At 39.9% G+C, this 23793-nt stretch overlaps 1 protein-coding gene across 1 annotated transcript in view; it reads right to left on the bottom strand.

Moving 5' to 3' along the window:
* Positions 1–23793, bottom strand: part of PITRM1 (pitrilysin metallopeptidase 1) — a 47188-nt gene that overhangs the window by 20802 nt on the left and 2593 nt on the right. The window contains exons 2-15 of the mRNA XM_075922708.1: positions 19083–19185; positions 16071–16177; positions 15139–15290; positions 14495–14609; positions 14325–14421; positions 13690–13850; positions 12413–12539; positions 11680–11768; positions 10914–11042; positions 8639–8752; positions 8149–8245; positions 5799–5933; positions 2355–2493; positions 963–1079 (exon numbers count right to left, since the gene is read on the bottom strand). Coding sequence (XP_075778823.1) covers positions 963–1079; positions 2355–2493; positions 5799–5933; positions 8149–8245; positions 8639–8752; positions 10914–11042; positions 11680–11768; positions 12413–12539; positions 13690–13850; positions 14325–14421; positions 14495–14609; positions 15139–15290; positions 16071–16177; positions 19083–19185 — 1682 coding nt within the window. The remainder of the gene's footprint in view (positions 1–962; positions 1080–2354; positions 2494–5798; positions 5934–8148; positions 8246–8638; positions 8753–10913; positions 11043–11679; positions 11769–12412; positions 12540–13689; positions 13851–14324; positions 14422–14494; positions 14610–15138; positions 15291–16070; positions 16178–19082; positions 19186–23793) is intronic.

The raw sequence follows: 23793 nt of genomic DNA, 5'->3' as shown, positions 1-23793 counted from the left end.
CAATTAGTTTTTACAGTCTGTACAGGTTCCTGTAATAACTGGGAAACTATATATACTTGCCAGCAAGCAGCACCACAAGAACAGCTATTCAGTGAACACCTGTTTGTTTTTCCTCTATTTAATTTAGTGATTTCAGTCTGATGGATGTTTCTTACCACTTTTAGTAGCTCAAGTAGCAGATTCTGTTCTACAGCCTATGCTAACAGATGGCATATGTACTTTAAAATATTATACAATTCAAATCACTTTCAGAATTTTGCTACAGTTCTACAATTAACACAAGTAATCTATAATTACTTGTTCTCCATCAATTTACAGAACAGTTCTTGGATCAGCTAGGAAGAGGTACAGTATTTTTTATACTTCAAGTATTGCAACCACCTTAGGGTGTGTCTACACAGCAAAGCTATTTTGGAATAACAGCTGTTATTCCGAAATAACTATGCGAGAGTCTACACAGCAATTCCATTATTTTGAAGTAATTTCGAAATAATGGACAGCTTATTCCGACTTCTGTAAACTTATTCTACGAAGAACAATGCCTATTCTGAAAAAGCTATTTCGAAATAAGGCATGTGTAGACGTTCCACTTCTGCTATTTCGAAATAGCCCCTCACCTGGGCCATTCTAAGTTATTCCTTCTGGGGCTCCAAATTATGATAGCAGGTCTACATTAGGGAAGCCTTCCTTGGACTAATTTTGAGGCTTCCCTGCAGTGGTATAGACGTACTATTTCAAAATAAGCTATTTCAAAATAACTATTCTGGAATAGCTTATTCCAAAATAACTGTGGAGTACAGACGTAGCTTTAGAGCAACATGGTTCAGACTTAGGCTTTTATTCTATACCCCAATATGCTGGCAAGTATATGAAGCCATTTCATTTCCCATTCACACTCTACTCTCAAAGCAACAGTCCATTAAATTATTCCTTAATTTTACAGAAGATTTAAGTATACTAACCTTCAAATGCCATCTCCAGTTCAGTGAATGGGATTGTGGACTCAATGTCAGATACTTTTAGAGCTGGGAGACAGGAGGTATCCTGAGGTTTGCTCTGAAGATCAATTAACTCCAAACCTAATAAATTAGAATAGCAGGACTAATGCTTAAAGATTTCTAATACAAATTATCAAAAACCCGTGAAATTATGTAGCTTCCCAGGGGGAAGAGAATGCATTTCTGTGGTATAAGAGTTTGATATTTCCAATTTCCAACAGCTCCCTTAAACAATTACATAGTTACTACATTTTATTGACATGCACATCAAGAGGCATAATACAAAATGCATTTCCCCAGTAATAATAATAGTGTTTCTAGCTCCATCCTTTTTAATGACAGCTCATTAGACACCCACCAGGCAGATGTCAGAAAGCCTTTAATAGCAAGCTCCATGGACAACACACAGCTTTGAGGTGAAAAGCTCAACCATCACCTGGAATCCTCCCCAGAGTGCTCTCTCTGGACCTTTCTACATGGTGTGTGGCTAAATCTGTTAGTCAATTGGAAAATCTCAACCTCTATCTTTTGTATCTGCTCCTGGCTGCTTTAAAAAAACAAATCCAAAGACGACAACTTCAAGTTCACCTTATAATATAGGCAACCTCCCCCAGCTGCTAGAAACCTGCTCTCCTTTACCCATGTTCAGAACCTCCAGGCTACTTTACAGTAGTAGCTCAGCTTCTTTACTCCTCTAGATTTTGTTTCTCTTCCTTGGGAACACTTACTAGCCTGCCTTACTGCTGTTTATAGTTTTCCTAAGCACAATGAGTGTAATTGACATGATGACTTTATGTTTCACTGTTGCCCATAGATTCCAAGTTCTGCTAATCTTACTCAGGGGCTGTCTATGTAAGTGACAATATTAGAGAAACTATAGTCTGCAGGCTGAAAAATCCATCTATGTATCAGTTCTCATTATAGAATTCCCCCTCTCCACCAATCGTTTTAATTTTTTAAGTGAAAAGTACTCTACATCATGGAATATACTGGTGACGTCTATAACCAGGGCTCGACAAATCAGTGAATCTACTTGCCTGTGGCGAGTAGATTTCAGCTAGTCGCCCCTTTTACAGGCAGCATGCGCATGCACAATGCAAGTCTGGCACATGTGCAGTGCGGGGCTGGCAAGTAGATTTCGCTGCAGTTTGTTAAGCCCTGTCTATAACTGTACATTTGTCTTTTGCAAGTATATATGAGCACACGCAGATTATTTAAAAAAAAAAAAAATCAAGAGTAGTGTCCCCAACTTCCAAAACATATGTTGATGGACTTCTGGTATATATCAAACAATTGTACATATTCTGTAAGTAACAAAATACCTATCAGAACTGAAAAGTATTACCAGAGGCTAACCTTTTTCATATGTTTGTTTCTTCTCCTTTTCTGAAAGATCATTGACCTTCTGTTTCAGTTTTTCTGCTTCCAGTTTTGCTTGTTTTTCATAGTAGCTTTCATCTGGACTCATTGACAGAGTCAGTCTATGTAGATTATCCTGTACAAATACATTCCCATAATAAAATATTAAGTTTAAGGACTGCTTCTTCCCTTTTGTGTTCAGATTCCTAGATTTATTGCCATTACCATGCAGATATACTTAGCAGGGATGTTAGTAGTTGACTACTCAACTACCCAATAAGTATAAGCTTTTCCAGTAGTCAAGTGAAGCGCTCAGCCTCCCCTTCCCCACTTGCCTCTGTATGAGGGCGTGCTCCAAGGCTTTGCTCCCCGTCTCCCTGCAAACCAGGGAGACCTGGAGCAAAGCCGTGGAGCACGCCCGTAGCGGGACAGCCCGGGCGCGCCTGGGCTGTCCCGCTGTGGGCGTGCTCCAAGGCTTTGCTCCCCGTCTCCCTGCAGACCAGGGAGACGCAGAGCAAAGCCGCAGAGCACGCCTGCAGCAGGACAGCCCGGGTGAGCCTGGCCTGTCCCGCTGCGGGCGTGCTCCAAGGCTTTGCTCCCCGTCTCCCTGGTCAGCAGACCAGGGAGACGGAGCAAAGCCGTGGAGGACGCGGGCGGTCCCGCCACCGCGTCTCCCTGGTCTGCTGGGGGGGGGGGATGGAAGTGCAGCTAGTGCCTCCCCTCCCCCCCCAGCAGCCCAGGCTTTTCTTGCCTATGCCTGGGGTAGAGCAGCTGGGGCGCTGCCGGGTTGGTCCCAAAGCGCCGCTCCTCGGCGCTACTGTACCAACCCGGCAGCACCCCAGCTGCTCTGCCCCAGGCGTCCTGATTCAGCCGCTGCTGGTCAGTTTCAGCAGTGGCTGAATCAGGACGCCTGGGGCAGAGCAGCTGGGGTGCTGCTGGGTTGCTCCAGTAGCGTCGAGGAGCGGTGCTACTGGAGCAACCCAGCAGCACCCCAGCTGCTCTGCCCCAGGCATCCCCAAGTCAGCCGCTGCTGAAACTGACCAGGGGCTGACTACAGGAAACTGATCAGTTTCAGCAGCGGCTGACGCCAGTTCCGACTTACATACAGATTCAACTTAAGAACAAACCTACAGTCCCTATCTTGTACATAACCTGGGGACTGCCTGTATTTTCTATGAGCTTGCACTACAAAGAAGGAAAGTGATGGGCAGTACAAGAAGCACATTAAAGGAAGTTTTGAAACAAACAGTAATAAGTCACTGGGACCAGATAGCATTGCTCCAAACATTCTAAAACAACTCAAATGTGAAATTGAAGAATTACTAACTTTGATTTGTAACCTATTGTTTAAATCAGCTTCTGTGCCTAATGACTAGAGGGTAGCTAATGTGATGCCAATTTTTAAAAAGGGTTCTAGCCTGGTAATTACAGGCCAGTAAGTCTAACCTCAATACTGGAAAGATTGGTTTAAACTATAAGTAAGAACAGAATTGTCAGACATACAGATGAGCATAACTTGTTGGGGAAAAAGTCAACATGGTTTCCGCAGAAGGAAATCATGCCTCATTAATCTACTAGACTCCTTTGAGGTTAGAAGGGGGCTGTCAACAAGCAGGTAGACAAGACAGATCCAGTGGATATAGTATACTTAGCTCTTCAAAAAGCCTTTGGCAAGGTCCCTAACCAAAGGCTCTGAAGCAAAGTAAACTGTCAAGGGATAAGAGGGAAAGTCCTCTCATGCACAGATAACTAGTTAAATGATAGGAAACAAAGGGTAGGAATTAATGGTCAGTTTTCAGACTGGAGAGAAGTGGTGTCCCTCAGTGGTCCATACGAGGAACAATCCTATTGAACATATTCATAAATGATCTGGAGAAAAGGGTAAACAGTGAGGGTACATCTAAACTACATGGCTCTGTCAACGGAGCCATGTAGATTTGTTTGTTCGGCAAAGGGAAATGAAGCCGCGATTTAAATAATCGCGGCTTAATTTAAATTTAAATGGCTGCCGCGCTGAGCCGACAAACAGCTGATCAGCTGTTTGCCGGCTCAGCGCACTAGTCTGGACGCTCCTCTGCCGATATGAAAGCCCTTTATCGACCTCCCCGGTAAACCTCATCCTACGAGGCATAATGGGGAGGTTGATAAAGGGCTTTCAGGTTGGCGCGAGAGTGTCCAGACTAGCGCGCTGAGCCAACAAACAGCTGATTAGCTGTTTGTCGGCTCAGCGTGGCAGCCATTTAAATTTAAATGAAGCCGCGATTATTTAAATCGCGGCTTCATTTCCCTTTGCCGATCAGCCTAATCTACATGGCTCCATCGATGGAGCCATGTAGTTTAGACACAACCTCAAATGGCAAAATTTGCAGAGGGCACTAAACTGCTCAAGGTACTGAAGTCCGAAGCAGACTGTGAAGAACTTCCAAAGGATCGCACAAAACTAGGTGACAGGGTAACAAATTATCGGATAAATTTTAATGTTGATAAATGCCAAGTAATCCATATTGGAAAACATAATCCCAACTATACATATACAATTATGGCTGGTGTGAAGAAAGTAAATAAGGAAAAGTTATTTACTTGTTCCCATAACATAAGAACTAAGGGTCACCAAAGGAAATTAATACATAGTAGATTTAAAATGAGCAAAAGGAAGTTTTTCTTCACACAATATACAGTCAACCTATTTAACTCGTTACTAGGGGATGTTGTGAAGAACAGGTCTTAAGAGAGTTCAAAAAAATAACTAGATAGCCATTGATGTAACAATACTGCATGAATCTATTAGCCAGGATGGGCAGGGATGGTGGCCTTAGCCTGTTTGTCAAAGGCTGGAAATGGGCGACAGGGGATGGATCATTTGATGATTAGTTGTTCTATTCATTCCCTCTGGGGCCCCTGGCATTGGCCACATTGGTCTGACCCAGTATGTCCTTTTTTATGTTACATTTCTGGGGACAAGTCTGAGCCTAATTTGCTAGTGTCACTCTAACACTCAATTCAGGAGTGGCTGGCTAGGAGCACTCATGTAACTCAGCTGGGAGTAATTAACATTCCAGAGGCTGTCAATGAGCAAAGCCAGGAGCCACAGCTCTCCCAGTGAAGCAGTGTAGAAGACACACCACCCTGGAGAATTGAGGGGGCACAGCTGTTCAGCAGGACACTTTGTATGCTGGGGAATGTCTGTCTTGCATTTTTCCCAAAGTACACACTTTAAGTGGACATTTGGCAAAAATGGGTGGTAGCTTAATTTTCTGAAAGATTTAAGGTATATTGGATAAGTGGACTCCATCTGTAAATGCTGACATTTAAGCTACCCTTAATAATAATTTATATAGTTATGAAAAAATCAAGAGGACTGAAGCTAGTATTATTGTCACAGGCTCCAACAGTGTGATTTAGAAATTATTACTAAAAGAGCTTTTCCTTTGGTTTCCTTACCTTAAAATACTGCTTAACTTTTTCTTGAAGAAACATTGGGTTTTCCTTGAGGTGATGCCTGAACTGAGCCACTTTGTCTGCAATCTTCAGAAGTTCCACAGGGTCTCCTTCATGATTCCAGCAGGAAGCTATGTACTTGATTGGCAAGATATTAGACAAACATAACATTTAACTGCATATATAGCCATTTCATGGATTGATATGCATATTCCAGAACACACATTTTGCCAGTCTTGTTTGCATATTTATAGCAGACAAGCAATATGCAACACTTTGGTAATACCGCCATTTGATAAGTGCATAAGGTAAAAGTGATATTATTGGTTGTTGAAAGGAACACAGTTAAGGCTGCAACTGGGCTTACATTTTGTAAAACCAATGTTCTCCACCAAAATCTTCACACAAAGGAAATATCATTTGACAAATGGATTGGTCAGGTCTAGGGCAGAGGTAAATGTTTCCACAACCTTTGGAGCAGTAACTGTCTGTTTCAAGATCTGGAAGAATTTAACATTTCTCACTCATTAAGTTTGATCAATCTAACAATAATTTGTTCGACAGGTTCGGTGCATCTCTACAAACACTGTTAAAAAAATCAGACAAATTTCTGTAAGATTACACTCTAAATTTAAGGTGTTCTATGTTCAACATATCTAACTTTTGCTTTTTGTCACTGTTGTAACAAGAAATTAACAAAAGAAAAGGGAACTCAGACACTGAACTTTCCTAGTTAAAGTCTAGTATATTTAAACTATCATCTCTAGAAAACTTGAAGCTATTTCCCTTTTTTATTAATGGAGGGATGCCACTGTTGGAGAATTAAACAGTTTCTATTTCTTTTAAATAAAGTACACTTCTAGAGTATTTTCTTGCCGCGATAACCCTCACTTTGAATTAATTTCTTACAAGCCTTAGCAAAAGATTTTTTTCTTGCAGAACTTGATCAGACAAGCTGAACACATTTTAAAAAATGGTAATCACCACAGTGAGAAACTTATAAAGCAGTTTTTGCCAGATCCTAACTTGAACAGTGAAACGCTTTGAAATACATTTGATTGGATTATTCCATTCGATGCTTTTTGCTTGTTGATGTCCCCTCCCCAAGTCTTCTGGTAACCACATTACTCCACCCTAGAAGACCTCCTAAGCAGCTCACTTCCTTTGGATCTTAGAGAGGTCCACAGATGGGGCTTGCAGGCTATAGAAAGCTTGAAGCTTGGGTTACATAGTGGAGAACAGGATAGAGAGTAAAGTGGGTGAAGGTTACAATGGTAAGGACAAGGAGGACAGCAGCATGACAGACAGTGGACACGTAGAACACAGGGTATAGCTTTTGGGAAAAGCAGAACGTGAAATATTCCACTTCTCCTGTAGACCCTACAGCTCACACAGGCCCCCATCTCTTTTTACAAAGTTGCCAAATGAATATAAGGACTAGTTTCTAGCTATGGTTTCCAATGATCACCTTGCAGCGCAAATACCTATATCCCTTCAGGCAGCAATAGATGCCACTGAGATCCCTTGCGTTCTCAGGGTTCCTCAGTGCAGTTCCCTGTAAACAGTGCGCTTGTACGGCCACCAAGGAGATTTTCAAATACCACCCAGGTGATTAGCTAGGTTTTTTGTTTCTACTAGTGGTGCACATTCACACATGCCTCAGTGCAAATAAAAATTATTCTCCACATGGATGGAAAATATTAGAAGGAACATTGGCTCAGAATCACCCACATTTTCTATGGAATTCATACACCTACCCACAGCAACCCCCACATATAGAGGACCGGGCTGGAGCAGCCCTCTGTCTGTGGCTAGCAGGACTGCAGCCTCTGTGACATCCCAGACCTGGCTACTCTGTACCAGTCCTCCAATGGTTAACCAGTTAAACAATATAATTTTAATTGTTTAACCAGTTAACGGTTTTAATGGGTATTTACCCTAGAAAACAGTCAAGCCAATGCAAATTTTCACATTTATACTATGAATTTTAAAAACAATAGGTAAATTAACGGGACCAAGAAATCAGTCATTATTTACATAGTGCTATGGTGTGCAAGAGGAAAGAAGCCATGCCCCAAGTTTACAAGCCCAGGAGAAATAGTTACTCATGCAAGCAATCTCAGTGCAGTTAATCATGTAAAGATTAGGAGGCTGGACTCAAAGGAGACAATACAAATGCTAACAACAACAGATCTTTGTGGACTTTGCGGGAGGGAAGAAGAGAGACAAAAGAAAGATACTTCAGTGGGAGTTCTGCATGAGAACGGCCTTGCAAAATTGGATCCAGAATTTTAAGACACTGTTGAAAACAGACATTTTACTTCTTGAGAAAAAAAAAAAAAAGAGCACTTACTGACGTCAGAGCAAGACCAAAACTTGTAGACTGATGCTTCAGCTGGATTTCAATTTTATGAAGTAGAGCTTCAATCCTCTCTTCCTCAAATCCTTTCCTAAAATATATACATTGTATGTGTGTGTGTACATATGCAAATTTACCCATTAACACAATATTAATCATAATAAATAAAGACATGAACATGAATTACAGTATCGATGAAGCACTGGTACTTAATATGTATAACATAGAATAAAACTCATCTGAAGTAAGATCATACTGTGCCATTTAATGAAACACCACTATTGTAGTGAAGGGCATACTATACCGAAGTATTTAAGGAGCTATTAAGGGAGAAAGGGAATAAGTATAGATCTAAACAGTACTGAACCACTAGAAATTACTTCTTTACTGTAGTTTCCATACATTTAAACTAAGATATTTTTAAAATAAATGTCTAGAAATAGTTTCTGCTAAAAGAATACTTCAAAAATTTAACATTACTCACTCAATGACTTCATCTATTGTTTTAGCAATAATTTGTTTGACAGTTTCAATGTCTCGTTCAGCAATTCCTTGGAGGCCTACACTGAAATAAGCCTCTCTCGTGCAGCCATTAAACCTAAAATAAAAAACATTTATTCCAATGGTAGGCACTAAAACTATTACAAAGGATTACAGAAAAGTAATAGCCATCTAATAAATAATAAAAAAAGAGTTGGTATGTACAAGATCTAGACTAAGATGGAAACACTAACAAAACACAAGAAGCCAAAAATCTTCAGGTATTTATTTTTCAGTTTCAGTAGGAATGTTACAATGTGTTAAAAAGTTTCAAATATAGTTCAGTCTAAAGAATGAAGTACAGCAGTAGAAACAAAACTAACCAGGAAGGACAATAGATCTCGGAATTAATCTGCATTAATGTTTTCAAATACAGATTTTTCTCTATTTACATAATTTTATTTAGATGGAAACTCTTTTTTAAACCAACATGAACATTCTGATTATGACAGTGAGTAGACTGCTGCTGCAACTTAAATCTTCATATAGCACAAAAGCAAGCACAGGGAAGTCATTTTGGAGGTTCCATGTTTATGTCGCAGTGCCTTAACAAAACTGGGATAAAGAAACTGCCGACCAAGTTTTGACAAGTGACTACATTTCAGATTCTGCTCTAGAAACCTAAGGCTCCATTTTCAGACGTTGTGAAAATCCTATAGGTCTAACAAAAGCAAATGGAATAGGTTCTGTAATGGCTCAGCACTGCTGAAAATCAAATCCCCTACACTTAAAATTCAGTACGCCCAAACTGAGCCACCCAAATTAGAAGCCATTTACTCCCTTTACTGCCTCCCACACCCCACCCTGTGAATTACTTGTCAAAGACCATAAAATAATTCAGAACTCAGCAATGTCCAATTCTTGAGCTTATGATCATACCTCCAGGCCTGGGGTGGGAAACTTTTTTTTGGTCGGGGGTGGGAGGGCACTGACCTTCAGAAAAAATAGTCACAAAAGAAAGTAGAAAAAAAAGCCACTCTGGCCAAAACAATTAATTGATCTGGTTCACAATAAGCAAGCGATCAAACAAAAAGAACATCTCACTGACCTGGGCCCCTACAAGCTTGGGGCTCCCCCTCAGCAAAAGAGCAAGCCAGGGCCCATGTTCAGCCCCACAAGGAGATGTTGAAGCTCGAAGATTTGTCATGGAGCTGGAGCGCAAGTGCTGGCTCATCCCATTGCAGGAAGAAGCCCCAAACCTCACCACAAGCTGAATGCAAGTAAGCTGGGGCTAGATCCAACCCAGGGGCCATAGATTCCCCTCCCCTGCTTCAAACTATGCTGTTTGACACTGTATGTGTTTATCAATGCAAACTAACACTGTAAGTTATCAGTTTCTTGCTAAGAGGTTGATTCTTAGCCTAGTAGATATTAAATATTAACATTTTAATTGGAATGAAGTATAATTATATAATAAAACATTAAGTACTTAAGGAAATGATCCTACCAATGCTTATGCACATGGGTATCGTCACTCATATACAGTTCAATATATTAATACTGTAGGTCTACAAAAGACTTTTGGAAATGCAAAGTAACATATATTGTACTATGAAAATCTAATGATATTTCATTAAACCAACAAAGACATGTTTGTGACAGTCTTCACAGTACGTTAAGTCACTAAACCAATGGGGGGAGGAAGCACCATAAATAAAAGCCTACCAAAGATTAGTTTATTGACTGTTCCAAAATAATCCTAAAGCAGTTAAGTTGTCAAGATAAAGCAGGTTTGGATGCTGAAAATATGTACTTAGACACGAGAAGCTGGCACATGGTTTCAGCCTGCTCATTCCTCAATGTGTAGAAACAAAGAAACATGTGAAAAAACTATTTAAACATTGAAAGTTATCGGAAATAACAAAATAGCAATATGGATTGTAAAATATGGGCCCTAGTCTGATCTCCATTTCACCAGTGAGCAAGTCAGGAAGCTAATTTAAATAAATAAAACTATCTATTTTTGTATCTTGCAAGGTAATAATTTACACTTGAAGATACTTCATTATTGCACTATGGAAAGAGTAAAATACACCAGAAGATTCTTGTCTAAAAAGAGCAAGCAGAATTATAGTACAAGTTCATTTTCTCCCCATTTTCTTCTAACCTTTAGTTTATTTTTTCAAAAAAAAAAAGAAGCAATTTTATAACAAGAGTAGCATTCATGTTATAAAACTATAGTCATTAAATGGTGATGCAAAGTAAATTGTGACACTTACCCAACATCAGGAGAAAAGTCTGTACCAAGATTGGCCTCTAGTAAGGCTTTGTAGAAGGGAGAATTAGGTCCACCAACCAACAGGGAAGACAACAGGTTAAGTGTGAAAGTTTCAAAAGTATCTGTAATGCTAAGAAAAAAAGGAAAGTTTCTAAAAATTAGTGTTCTAGCATGGTGCTCTTAGGTTTATTAGTATCACAGGAATGGTTTATTTTTAAAGTCACTGGTAGTTCTGTATGCACGGCTTGGGATCCTAGAGCCAAACTGGGTTCTTTCTACCTGCTACTTCATGGCCAGTCACAAAGATTTTACAGGTTGAATTAGGGCCTGAGGTACATCTGAGCAACCCCATTATATTCAGTAAATTTGTATAAATGCAACAGATTAGAATCCAGTGAACCACTGGTCCGTAAAGTCCACAAAAGACACGATATTGGCTCCTTATTTCCACCTGTTAAAATGGAAAACTGCTGAAAATTAGGGAAGTAAGCCTTAGGTTTAACTGATTCACTGAATCAAGCAGGATCTCACTCCCCATACCACACAGGGCTGGAGCAGGAGCTTCTGCTCCTGGCCCAACACGCAGTGTGGCCGGCTTCTGGTACCCAGTTAGCATCACCTGGTAAGGGTGCTTACCATCCATACTAAAAATACATTAGCGTTTTGTTAATATTAAATGTTCTAGATTAGTAATTGATGTAGCTGTCATAAGGACCAGTAAAATAAACATGATTCTTCTGTGGTAATTTTATTTTCAATACACTTACTCTGTCAATAAGAAGCTGACGCTGACAGTTGTCTGCTTTGCAGGGTCTGCAGCAAATGAATCTGAGCCACATTTCACATGATGCTCTCTCTGTCAAGTATAATAAGAACTAACTAGTGGCACTAAAAATGATTTAAAACACTAAACCTAAACAGAAGTTAATAAATGATAAGCTGTGCTTCTATAGCACCTTCCTAACCAAGGATTTTAATGCACTTTATAAATGTTAATGAGAAAACCTGTACATTCGTCAATATACAATTCTTGCATATTATTAGCCATGTGATCTAGGTAGTCCATTCCACTAGATAATTGAGAAAAAAGGGCAAGATTTGTTTGGCTCTAACTTCCATCCCATTTAACCCCAGGTTTAAATTAAAGCAGGATTTGGTTCAGAGAACATGGCAAGCTTCTGGCAGATATAGGAACTAAGCCTACATCTCCTAACTTCCAACTTTACTTTGTCAATCGCTAGATGGACAAATCTCTAATAAGTGAAGTCATAGTCTTCAAACACTGAGGGATCGTTGACAACCTAAATATAAACAGCATACAAATCTTAGAAGTCACTCATTTAAAATCATCATAATATCCAAAGACAATTTACATTTCTATAACTAGACAAAATGTGTGAGTGTTCTATACAAACAGTAAGTTGACTAGCGTTCCTTACCAGACTTAATATTTAAATTACTGCAATATAAAGGTTGGTTCCATATTTATCTTTTACTTACAGGCTTATCCCATAGTTGTTGTACTGGGACGGCAGTATTTGGCTCAATTCTATGAAACTTAATCAGGGCTTCTTCATGAATTTGTTTTAAATGCTGCTCCAGTGGGAAGTTACCATAAGTGAAGAACCTGCATTTTAAATGTAAGATTATGATTTACTTTTTAGTCTTCATGCACAGTACGTTAGCAATGAAGATCTGAATTCCATGCACCTTTTAGTGAGTTAGTTATAAACAGAAATGAATGCATCTTTCTGGCCCCCAAATCTGTCAAAAATGCCACCAAAAATTCTGCTGCAGAAATAAAACTAATATACATTCATCAGAAAGTTATTCAGAGCTGAAGATACCATGCCATTTTCCAGTCACTGTTTCATGCACTGAGGTCAAGAGCCCTAAAAGGCAGCTGCTAGTTTGTAGGTCAATCATATAATACTCTGGGGCGGGTGGGGGGGAGGGGGGAGAAAGTTGTGTGTCCAAACAAGCTAATCCCAGTAGCCAAAATCCCCAAATACTGTTTTTCTAAAAGAAAAGTCACGTTATTTAGAATCTTGTAATACAAATAAGATCATGCAATCCTGGCCTCAATGAGTTACACGTTTTGGCCTGCTCCTGCAATTGGGCTCCACCGAGACAGACCCTTGCAAGAAGCATCATTAATTTACAGGGACCCTACACAAGCTCTAGGAGCTGCCTCATCAGAGCATCTGATGATCGAGGCCTAAATTCAGATATGTGAAAAAGCAGGATGATAAAAGAAACAGAACAGTAGGATGTGGGCTGACAGGTCAGTATTGCAATAGCTTAATTAAATTTATCATGAAAGATGCAGGATTGACAGCCCTCTAAGCTGAATTTCTATTTATCCACAGAACTGGTTCAGAAAAAAAGCAGAAGCAATACAAGTTTCCCCACTAATACCCCTTGATTATAATCTAAAGCAATCACCTTTAAGTCTCCATGTCAAGTCAATTATTAGCTTCTATGCAGGCCTTGCAAAATATACCAGTGAAGTTAATGGCTGAGCAATGTGAACACCTACCAGTAGGAATCTGACACCATTACCTCATGTCACACAGGCCACTGATGAGCCATCAGATAATATCTTTCTGTGACTTGCAACACTGGCTGGATTTGAATGAGTGACAAGAATTAAAAAAAAAATCGGTACCCATTTATCCATTCTTAGGGCCATACAATTTTGCTCCACATCTTAGTAAATACTAACAAAGTCAACCCAGTATATTGCCTAAGAAGACAGCAGCAACAATTTAAAGTACCTGGCATTGCTTGGATGATAATGAGTGGCATGGAATTCTTTAAGCTGTTCCCATGTGAGGTCAGGAATACTTAGTGGTTCTCCACCAGATATTACACCATAAGTGTGATCAGGAAGGAGTTTATTCTGTAGGTGTTGAGCAAATACCTTCTCGTTGTCTGTCTTAAAGGAAAAAATACATTTTAGCAAGCCATCTGAAGACATTTTAAGATTTAAAATAGTGAACAGTTAAGACCTGATCTTACTGCCCTTATTCATAAAAGTTATTCTTACATCAGCATGTATTTCATTAATTCCATTGATTTTAACACAATTCTTATTAATAAATTGCTGTCATTGTTTAATCACAACTAACAGCCTTCTCGTACCATGCTGTAATTCTATCTTTTACTCAAAAGACATAAAAACAGCAAGATCCACTCCTTAACTACTACATTTATATACATAAGAGGCTGCTCAACAGATTATCCTTCAAACTAAATTTAATTCAATTGATATTCAGTATTACAGAGTGTAGGAGGTTAACACTGGGGACTGGGGACCTATTCAAATCAATGAAACAATTAAAATGTTACTCTACAATCTCATGTATGTTAAGTATTCATATTGCACCTTTATAAAAAAGCCAGAACTTACAAATGCCCCCTTCATTTCATTAAAAACAATTCCTTTGAAGACGAGTGGTGTCTGAGGATCAGTTGGATTTTCGTGTTCTAGCCTCCAACCTTCTTGCCTGTCAAAATTTCAAAATTATAAGCAAGTCTTAGCTTTTTAACATTTATACACACCACCTGTTTAAATCTTACCAGAAATCTAGCTGTCGCAAACACGGAAAAAAAGCAGCATCCAAATACACAGACAGGAGATTCTGAAAATCCTTTGGATTTTGTGTTGAAAATGGGTAGAGTGTGTAATCACTGGCTGTATACAAAAAAAAGTTAAAAATTAATGACCAAGGTATTTTAAGGAGTTTGCAGTGCATTTCATTTCCTATTCTCATTTTAAATTCTATTGGTCAAATATTTAATTGGAAGAGAGTAGAACTTCACTAATTTGCTCACCCAATAATTTCTATAAGATGTGATGGTTTCCCCCCACTCCTCCACAAAGATCTAATACTGAGTAAGGACACTTACCACTAAGATAGCATCACTTTCACAAAACAACCAACTGAACATTTACTCATATACTGTGAAGTATCAAATAGTATATGTAAACTATAGATATTTCTCAAATTAACAAAATACATTTTGTGAATCAGCACCATCTTGCTTATTTGGTCGCTAGTTTATAAAATTATTTTTTTTTATAATGTCTCTTCAAGTCAATGTAATAGTTTTACATACTTATAGCAAAACAAAACAATAAACATGGAGTTCAGGAAGCAAGTCCTAATCATAATGTACAAAATAATTAACATTACATATATACGTTATTATCTTGAACTCACCTGTGAATGCGTTCATGAAAGTGGATAGTGATCTATTTAACATTTTAAAGAAAGGATCTCTGCAAGGATACTTCTGAGAACCACAAAGCACAGTGTGTTCAAGTATATGTGGAACACCAGTATTGTCCATTGGGGTTGTACGAAACTGTACACTAAAAAAAGAATGAAATATGTTTTGTGACTAAAGGACAGCACATCTATTACTTGTTTTGTAGGTTAGCCTTATGTGAAAGGTAGCATGGTTTAGTAACTAAACTAGTCTTCTAATACTGGTACAGTTGGAAGACAAGAACGCCATTTATTTCAAGAAGAAACAACCAAGCTCACAATTAGAGGACTTTTGGGGGCTTGCCAGAAGAACATATATCTTTTGGATGATACATGGAGTTTTCCCAGTGCACGGTATGCAGTATGACCACAAGTGGTCAGCAAACAAATTAAGTAGCTAAAGTTGTTGATAAAAGTTATACTAGCTAACTCCAATATTATAATATTGGCTGAAGCAATACCAATATTTGTTCCTATCGTTCCAAGTAATTTGTTTGAATTAAGCCTTGACTACATATGAAAGCTGTACCACTCTAACTTGAAAACAGTGTAACCCCCTTGTGCAGAAAATCTTAAATCCATTTCAGAGGATCTTATACCAAATTAGCTTACATAAATAATCAATCCACTCTGAAAGGGATTTGACGGCACATTTTTTTCTTACTAAAAAATAAACTCATTTTACTAATTGAAAGGCAGAGGAGAAATTAAATTTTACAAGGTTTGGTAAAACAGGCTTTTAAAAAAAATCTTATAACTATGAGCTTTTTCAATGGAGAGCATTAGTAACAGTCAAGTATTAAGAAGCTGTATCAACATTTGTAAGTCTCAAGTCAATGCTGATATAGGAGATGTTTCATAAATATTAATATTTAAATAAATACCTGAATAAATTATTGGAGTCCTCACGTGCCACATGTAAATATTTGGCTCCTGTGTTCTCATGGCTAAGCTTCACTGCAGTTAGGAATAGCTCAGGAACAGCTGTCACCTACATTGGAAGTAAATCTCTATGTTAGTATTGAGATAAATTCTAAATAAAATATTTTATGAACACTATTAAAGAATCAATTAGACTCTGTTGTATATCAAAACACATAACTAGAACTAAAAAAAAAAAGTTATGATGGAAAACAAAAGCAAAGAACTTCATGGGAAGATTACACTACCATATAATTCAACATTATATTAAAGTTAGACACATTCAAAGGATTAACAAAGTCATCCCACTATGTTTTATATTTAAGTATGCTTTACCTTCCATTTCTTTGATGTTTTATGTTGCAAATCTTTCTGATATATAACAAAAACGTCACCATTATTATTAAGAAGCAAAGTATTAAGAAGTAATTTTACAATATTTTTGGTTTATGTAGAAATGTCTAGAATTTTGTGCTCCCATTTGCTCTAATGGGCAGTGTTGCGTATACTGTCATTGACAGACATTTCTATGTCCTATACATGACTTTACAAGACTATTTGGTACTTCTGTACCTCCATGTTTCTGAGAGCCAGATTAAGCCCTTAGGTTCCCATCCTGCAGCTAGATCTATGCGTTGCTCCTATTCTTCAAACCAACACGTCACAAGTGCAGGAAGTACAGGTGCAGGGATGCTGCAGCCCTCCCCAGATTTTGCGCCCTGCATCCAGGTCCCACCACCAGCCCCCACACCGGGGCTCTGCTGTAAGTCCTGCACCCAGGGCTCCACAGCCACCACTAGCTGTGGCACCAGCCTCAGGCAGTGAGTGGCGCGGAGGGGGCGGTGGTGCACCTCAGTACCCTCACCCTAAAAACTGTTCCAGCACTACTGCCACATGGAGTCTGATTAGTATCAGTGGGACTCAAGAAGCCACTAAATTGCATCCAATTTAAGGATCAAAGCCTTACGGTGTAAATAAAACGTAACTGGTATATAAAACATAAGTGAGGCAGCCTATTTTTAGCAGATAGTCTTGATACCATATTTGAATATGAGGTGAGTAAATTAAAAAAAAAGAAACTACAGGCAGTCCCCGAGTTACGCGGATCCGACTTATGCCGCTTTGCTCCCGGTGCCTCTGGTCTGCTGGGGACCGTCTCCAGCAGACCAGGGACACCTGGAGCAAAGCCGGGAGGCGGAGGGGTCCCGCTCCTCTGAGGCTTTGCCAGAGCAAAGCCTCAGAGGCGCGGCACCCCGCGGCCGATGCAGCTTTGCTCCCCGTGTCCCTGGTCTGCTGGGGGGGGGGGCGGGCGCAGCTAGTGGCCCTTCCCCCCCAGCAGACCAGGGAGACGTGGAGCAAAGCCCCAGGCCTGTGGTAGAGCAAGTGGGGCGCTGCCAGTTGGTCCCGCAGCACCGCTCCTTGGCGCTACTGGACCAACCCGGCAGCACCCCAGCTGCTCTGCCCCAGGCTTCCTGGAATCAGCTGCTGATCAGTTTCAGCAGCAGCTGACTTGGGGATGCCTGGGGTTTTTAAGTTGAATCTGTATGTAAGTCAGAACTGGCGTCTAGATTCAGCTGCTGTTGAAACTAATCAGTTTCAGCAGCGGCTGAATCTGGACGCCAGTTCCGACTTACATACAGATTCAACTTAAGAACAAACCTACAGTCCCTATCTTGTACGTAACCCGGGGACTGCCTGTATATAACAATTACCCAAAGAGCAGAAATTATAGTTGTGTCTGCACAAGGAACCAACAATACTTGTCTAGGAAACAAATCTTTGAACTTGGCCACTTGGTGGGATGGGATTCAGAAGATACAACACTGCACTAAGGATCTGGGTTTTATTACTTGCTTTAGCATAGATCAGGCATGTCCAAAGTCCGGACCGCGGGCCAATTGCGGCCCGTGTTCTGGTTTAATACGGCCCCACAGGTAATTTGGCAATATCTATCTTTTATGGCCCCCAACGAATCCATATGTATTGAGATGAATACATTGTAAAATCTCAGTTAATGTTAGTTGGTCTAAATCAGTTATACATATATTTGGATACAACATGTATACTTGGTGTTATGTTCCTGTTCATATTTTTTGAACTTAAAAGTTGACAGACAACCTTTATTACCAATAATATGTAATGTACTTTACAATGTTCCTGACATATATTTCAGCTTCCTGGATTTTTTTTCATCTGGCCTTCAGATATGAAAGGCAGAGTGATTTAACACCTGTTTAGATTTGTGATCCATGTGACGAAATGAAAAGTATGCCGTTTGCAATAAACTTTGCATAAAATAGTTAATTTGCATTTAATTTTAATGGTTCAAAGAATGTCAGGCAAAATGGTCGGCCCTCACGCATGTTCACTTCATCAAATCTGGCCCTCTTTGAAAAAAGTTTGGACACCCCTGGCATAGATCAATGATTTTGGCTGTTACTTCCAACTCTGTGTGGTAAAGTTTTCCCATCTGTAATATGCAGGCAATGATACTGACCTCCTTTAAAAGGTATCAGATGCAAAGATCTATATAAATATTGCTACTTCCACTAGAATAAATATGTATGTCTGCCGGAACCTAGGAAGAGTTCATATTTTTATAATAACTTGCAAAAAACACATCCTGCAATACAAGTATTGAGCACTCTCTTAATGTTTAACATAATATTTCTCAACGTCTTTGAGTTTCTTCTCCAAAGTTTGCACATAAGCCACTGTGTTTTGCTTCTCACAAATTCTAGCAGAATAAGTGTCTTCTTTTAAAACAGGCAATTTTGTGTTAGCATAGCCTAAAGATTTTTGTCCACAAGAATTTTATCTACTTCTATCTAATACTAAAAGCATATATGTAAATATTTACCCTCCAACCTTAACTCCTGGTCTCAACTTCTGCAGGCAAACATCTATCTTACACAGTTTTTTGTACAATTATAAAGGGCTCACAGTGAGAGATGGAGAAAAAGAGAATACTGTACCTGGTTTACCGTGAACCCATGGATTTGTTCTCCTATTTTGTATTGTAATGCTCTTTCATTTGCAGACACACTCCTCCACCTCCATGACTTCTGATTCAAAGACCTGAAATAACATTTTCTTTTTGAAAAAATATGCAACTACAAGAGCAGCTGTGTCCACACCCTAATCCCTTTTTGTGTTTTATTTTGGGGGCAAGGAAAAAGGTGTTTTATTAGGATACTGCATTCTATAGACAAATGCCAAATTCTGCAAAATCCCTGCCTTGTATGCACAATCCCTCCCTTCCCCGCATGCTGACTTCACTGGACATCTGCCTATATTGAGCCCATTTCAGGACTGGGGAGTTAGGCTGGGTATCAACTTTCAGGTCTTGTTTATACTGGAAATTTTTCAAAACAAAAACAACATTCCCACCAGTTGTACAAAGCCCTAGTGTAATCAGTACTCCAGAGGCCAGACCAATTGTTACTTATGTAGTAGATATGTCTGGGTTTTTTTTCCTGAACCAGTAGGAATTTGGGGGGATGATTTTCCAGTGTGGAGATGGCCCAGAATTATGCAATAATTTAAGGGACTAATGTGAGGACTGGAAAGAGCAATTGGCCTCATTAAGTTATGTCGCATTGATCAGAATTAAAGAGAGAGAAGGTTTCACATAAAGTACCGGTAATAGCTTTTCTGGGGTAATATCAGGGAAATAAACAAGTTCTGGAGGATAGAATGGGGGAGGTTGTGTGTCAAGGCAATATTAAAAACATAGTTGGGAAAAAGAGATATATGGGGGGACCGCTGAAAGATCTTAATCTTTGGGATGTGAAGGAGGGTTTCTATGATGCAGCATCAGAAGGATTATGACCTCAGTCAGGGAGGTGTTTTTGTAGCAGATTAACAGCAGCAGGTGAAACCATGAATGTTGGTGTGAGGACTATGTCTGTGTAAATGGAGAGAAGTAGTAATAGAGAGGTATCCATGTTAGTCTGATCTTGCTAAAACAAAAGGAAAAACTATGTAGGCAGTGTTATCAGGAGTAGGGACTGTGAGACAGTTATAAGCGAGAAGGTCAGGAAGATAAATTTGGGTGAGTATGAATGAGGGGAATATAGAATTTGTAGGAGATCACAGGAAGTTTGGTACTGTACGCTACATCAGATGTAAAGGTTTACATCAAAAGTGTCATGATATGGGATAATATTGGAGAGTGGAGAAGAAGCTCAATGTCTGAAGGATAGGGAGATTGTATGCCTGGAAGACAAAGTGGTGGGTGTGTCAGGCAGAAGTCTGGGGAGGAGGCAGCTTATGCAGGAGGATATCTGGCAATGAGAATTATATGGGAGGAGGTGGATTTCGCAGAGAATGATATGTGTGAGATATATATTATGAATAGGAGCTGCTAAGGAGAGTCTGATTTACCTGGAGAATGAGGAAAGGGCTAAGCAACTCTGGAGATGCACCTGAGGAGGGAGCTTCGGGCATTCAGCCAATGAAATGCATACAGGAATTTCAAATCGAGGGAGAGGTTTTTTTCCCTCTCTTCCTTTGTTTTTAGATAGGAGAAGTTTTCCCCCGGTAGCAGGAGAAACGGGTTCTCCCAGGAACAGACTCATTGAAATGTGTAAGTAGGGAAAAGTTTAGATAGTCTGTCAGGTTTTATTATCTTCCTCGTTTGAGGGGGTTGGAAATCATGTCTGAGATGGTTAATTGTTTTTCTCTTTTGTAACTAAAGATTAAAGCACACGGATTCTCCCTGAGTCTATTTCACGCCATAGCTTTTAACACCCAGTCATTTACTATTCTTGCAACAGTAGTATTGTTTGGGTAACAAAAGTGTTTTCTTTTTGTTTTAATTAACTGGTTGATTTTTGTGGTCTTAAACCTATGTGCCTAAGTTACCCCATTGTTTTCTGCAGATTCCCTCTGTTTGTTTTTCCAACTCCAAGCAAAATGAAGGTCGGAGCAGGGGAGAGAGTTTTGCATCAGGGAGAGGGGTTCAAGTGACCTCTTCCCTGGAAAAGGGCTTATTTTATGTTTTTTTATTTACATAAGAACATAAGAACGGCCATACTGGGTCAGACCAAAGGTCCATCTAGCCCAGTATCCTATCTACCGACAGAGGCCAGCACCAGGTACCCCAGAGAGGGTGGACCGAAGACAATGATCAAGCGATTTGTCTCCTGCCATCCCTCTCCAGCCTCTGAGAAACAGAGGCCAAGGACACCATTTTATCCCCTGGCTAATAGCCTTTTATGGACCTAACCTCCATGAAATTATCTAGCTTCTCTTTAAACTCTATTATAGTCCTAGCCTTCACAGCCTCCTCTGGCAAGGAGTTCCACAGGTTGACTACACACTGTGTGAAGAAGAACTTTATTTTATTAGTTTTAAACCTGCTACCCATTAATTTCATTTGGTGTCCTCTAGTTCTTCTATTATGGGAATTAATAAATAACTTTTCTTTATCAGCCCTCTCCCCACCACTCATGATTTTATAGACCTCTATCATATCCCCCCTCAGTCTCCTCCTTTCTAAACTGAAACGTCCCAGTCGCTTTAACCTCTCCTCATGTGGGACCCGTTACAAACCCCTAATCATTTTAGTTGCCCTTTTCTGAACCCTTTCCAAGGCCAAAATATCTTTTTTGAGGTGAGGAGACCACATCTGTACACAATATTCAAGATGTGGGCGTACCATAATTTTATACAAGGGCAATAAGATATTCTGGGTCTTATTTTCTATCCCTTTCCTAATAATTCCTAGCATCCTATTTGCCTTTTTGACCGCCGCTGCACTCTGTGTGGAAGTTTTCAGAGAACTGTCCACGATAACTCCAAGATCTCTTTCCTGATTTGTTGTAGCCAAATTAGCCCCCATCATACTGTACGTGTAGTTGGGGTTATTTTTCCCGATGTGCATTACTTTACACTTATCCACATTAAATTTCATTTGCCGTTTTGTTGCCCAATCACTCAGTTTGGTGAGATCTTCTTGGAGTCCCTCACAGTCTGCTTCTGTCTTGACTATCCTAAACAGTGTGGTATCATCTGCAAACTTTACTACCTCACTGCTTACCCCTTTCTCCAGATCATTTATGAATAAGTTGAAAAGGATTGGTCCCAGGACTGACCCTTGGGGTACACCACTAGTTACCCCTCTCCAATCTGAAAATTTACCATTTATTCCTACCCTTTGTTTCCTGTCTTTTAACCAGTTCTCAATCCAAGAAAGGACCTTCCTTCTTATCCCATGGCCATGTAATTTACACAAGAGCCTTTGGTGAGGGACCTTGTCAAAGGCTTTCTGAAAATCCAAGTATACTATATCTACTGGATCCCCCTTGTCCACATGTTTGTTAACCCCTTCAAAGAACTCTAATAGATTAGTAAGACAGGATTTCCCTTTACAGAAACCATGTTGACTTTTGTCCAACAAATTATGTTCTTCTACATGCTTCACAATTTTATTCTTTACTATTGTTTTGACTAATTTGCCCGGTACTGAAGTTAGACTTACCGGTCTGTAATTGCCAGGATCGCCTCTAGAGCCCTTTTTAAATATTGGTGTCACGTTGGCTACCTTCCAGTCATTAGGTACGGAAGCCAATTTAAAGGATAGGTTACAAACCACAGATAATAGCTCAGCAATTTCCCATTTGAGTTCTTTTAGAACCCTTGGATGAATGCCATCTGGTTCCTGGAGATTTGTTAACATTAAGTTTTTCTATTTGTTCCAAAACCTCCTCTAATGACACTTCAATCTGGGACAGTTCCTCAGATTCATCACCCACAAAGGACGGTGCAGATTCAGGAATCTCCCCAACGTCCTCAGCCATGAAGACTGAAGCAAAGAAATCATTTAGTTTCTCCGCAATGGCTTGATAGTCACTATCTTTACACTATCTTTAACACCAGCAAACTGATCGTTTTCTTTTGGGTTTCAGGGAAACTGAAACTGGACAAGTTTGTGTCTGGGAATTAGAGAAAGGTTCTTACAGAGTTTATTCTGCTAGTTGGCCCCCATATCTACACTCCAAGTGCCAGGTTGGGGAACTGAGCTGTGACATATATTCAGGAGGATGATATAGAATGTGGGAAGGAAAAGACCTGGAATTAGAGCAAAAGGCTGAAGAGAATGAGGATATGATCGATAGGGATGTCATCGTATAGTTAACTACATGATTAATTGATAAGCCTTGTCTTACACACTGGTTAATCTTATCGACTGCGAGCACACCTCCCAGCTCAATACCTCCCACTATCAGAGGCAGCAGCACAGAGTGGCAAGCAGTTAGTCTGCATGGGGAACTGGTTTTTAAACTGGCAGATGTGGGAAGGGCTGGGAGAAAAAGAGCATATACAGGATGTGGGCTTTGGGTGGGGGGGAGGTGCAGTGTACAGAAGATGGGTGGCTGGATGAAAGAGGACATGGGGTGGGCTTAGGGGAGATGGCTGGGGAAAGATGCTTATCAGGATGGTGGGGAAGGATATGGCAGGCTGGAGAGGAAAGATGTTATGGAAGATGGGGAAGGCTAGGGAAAGGCAAAAGATATAGAGGATGAGCAAGAAAGATATAGAAACGTGGGGCTGGGAGGAGGGCATGGGGTATGTTGGGGGGATGTCTGGGAAAAGGGGTGATATATGAGAAAATATAGGACATGCGGGGGCTGGAGAAAAGAGGAGATGTGGGGAGAAGGAAGGTGAGAGGAAGGGTATCTG

This window comes from Pelodiscus sinensis, chromosome 2, assembly GCF_049634645.1.
Source record: "Pelodiscus sinensis isolate JC-2024 chromosome 2, ASM4963464v1, whole genome shotgun sequence".
Classification (NCBI taxonomy): domain Eukaryota; kingdom Metazoa; phylum Chordata; order Testudines; family Trionychidae; genus Pelodiscus; species Pelodiscus sinensis.
The sequence above is the reverse complement of the archived record's forward strand: the minus strand, read 5'-3'. Positions and strand labels throughout refer to the sequence as shown.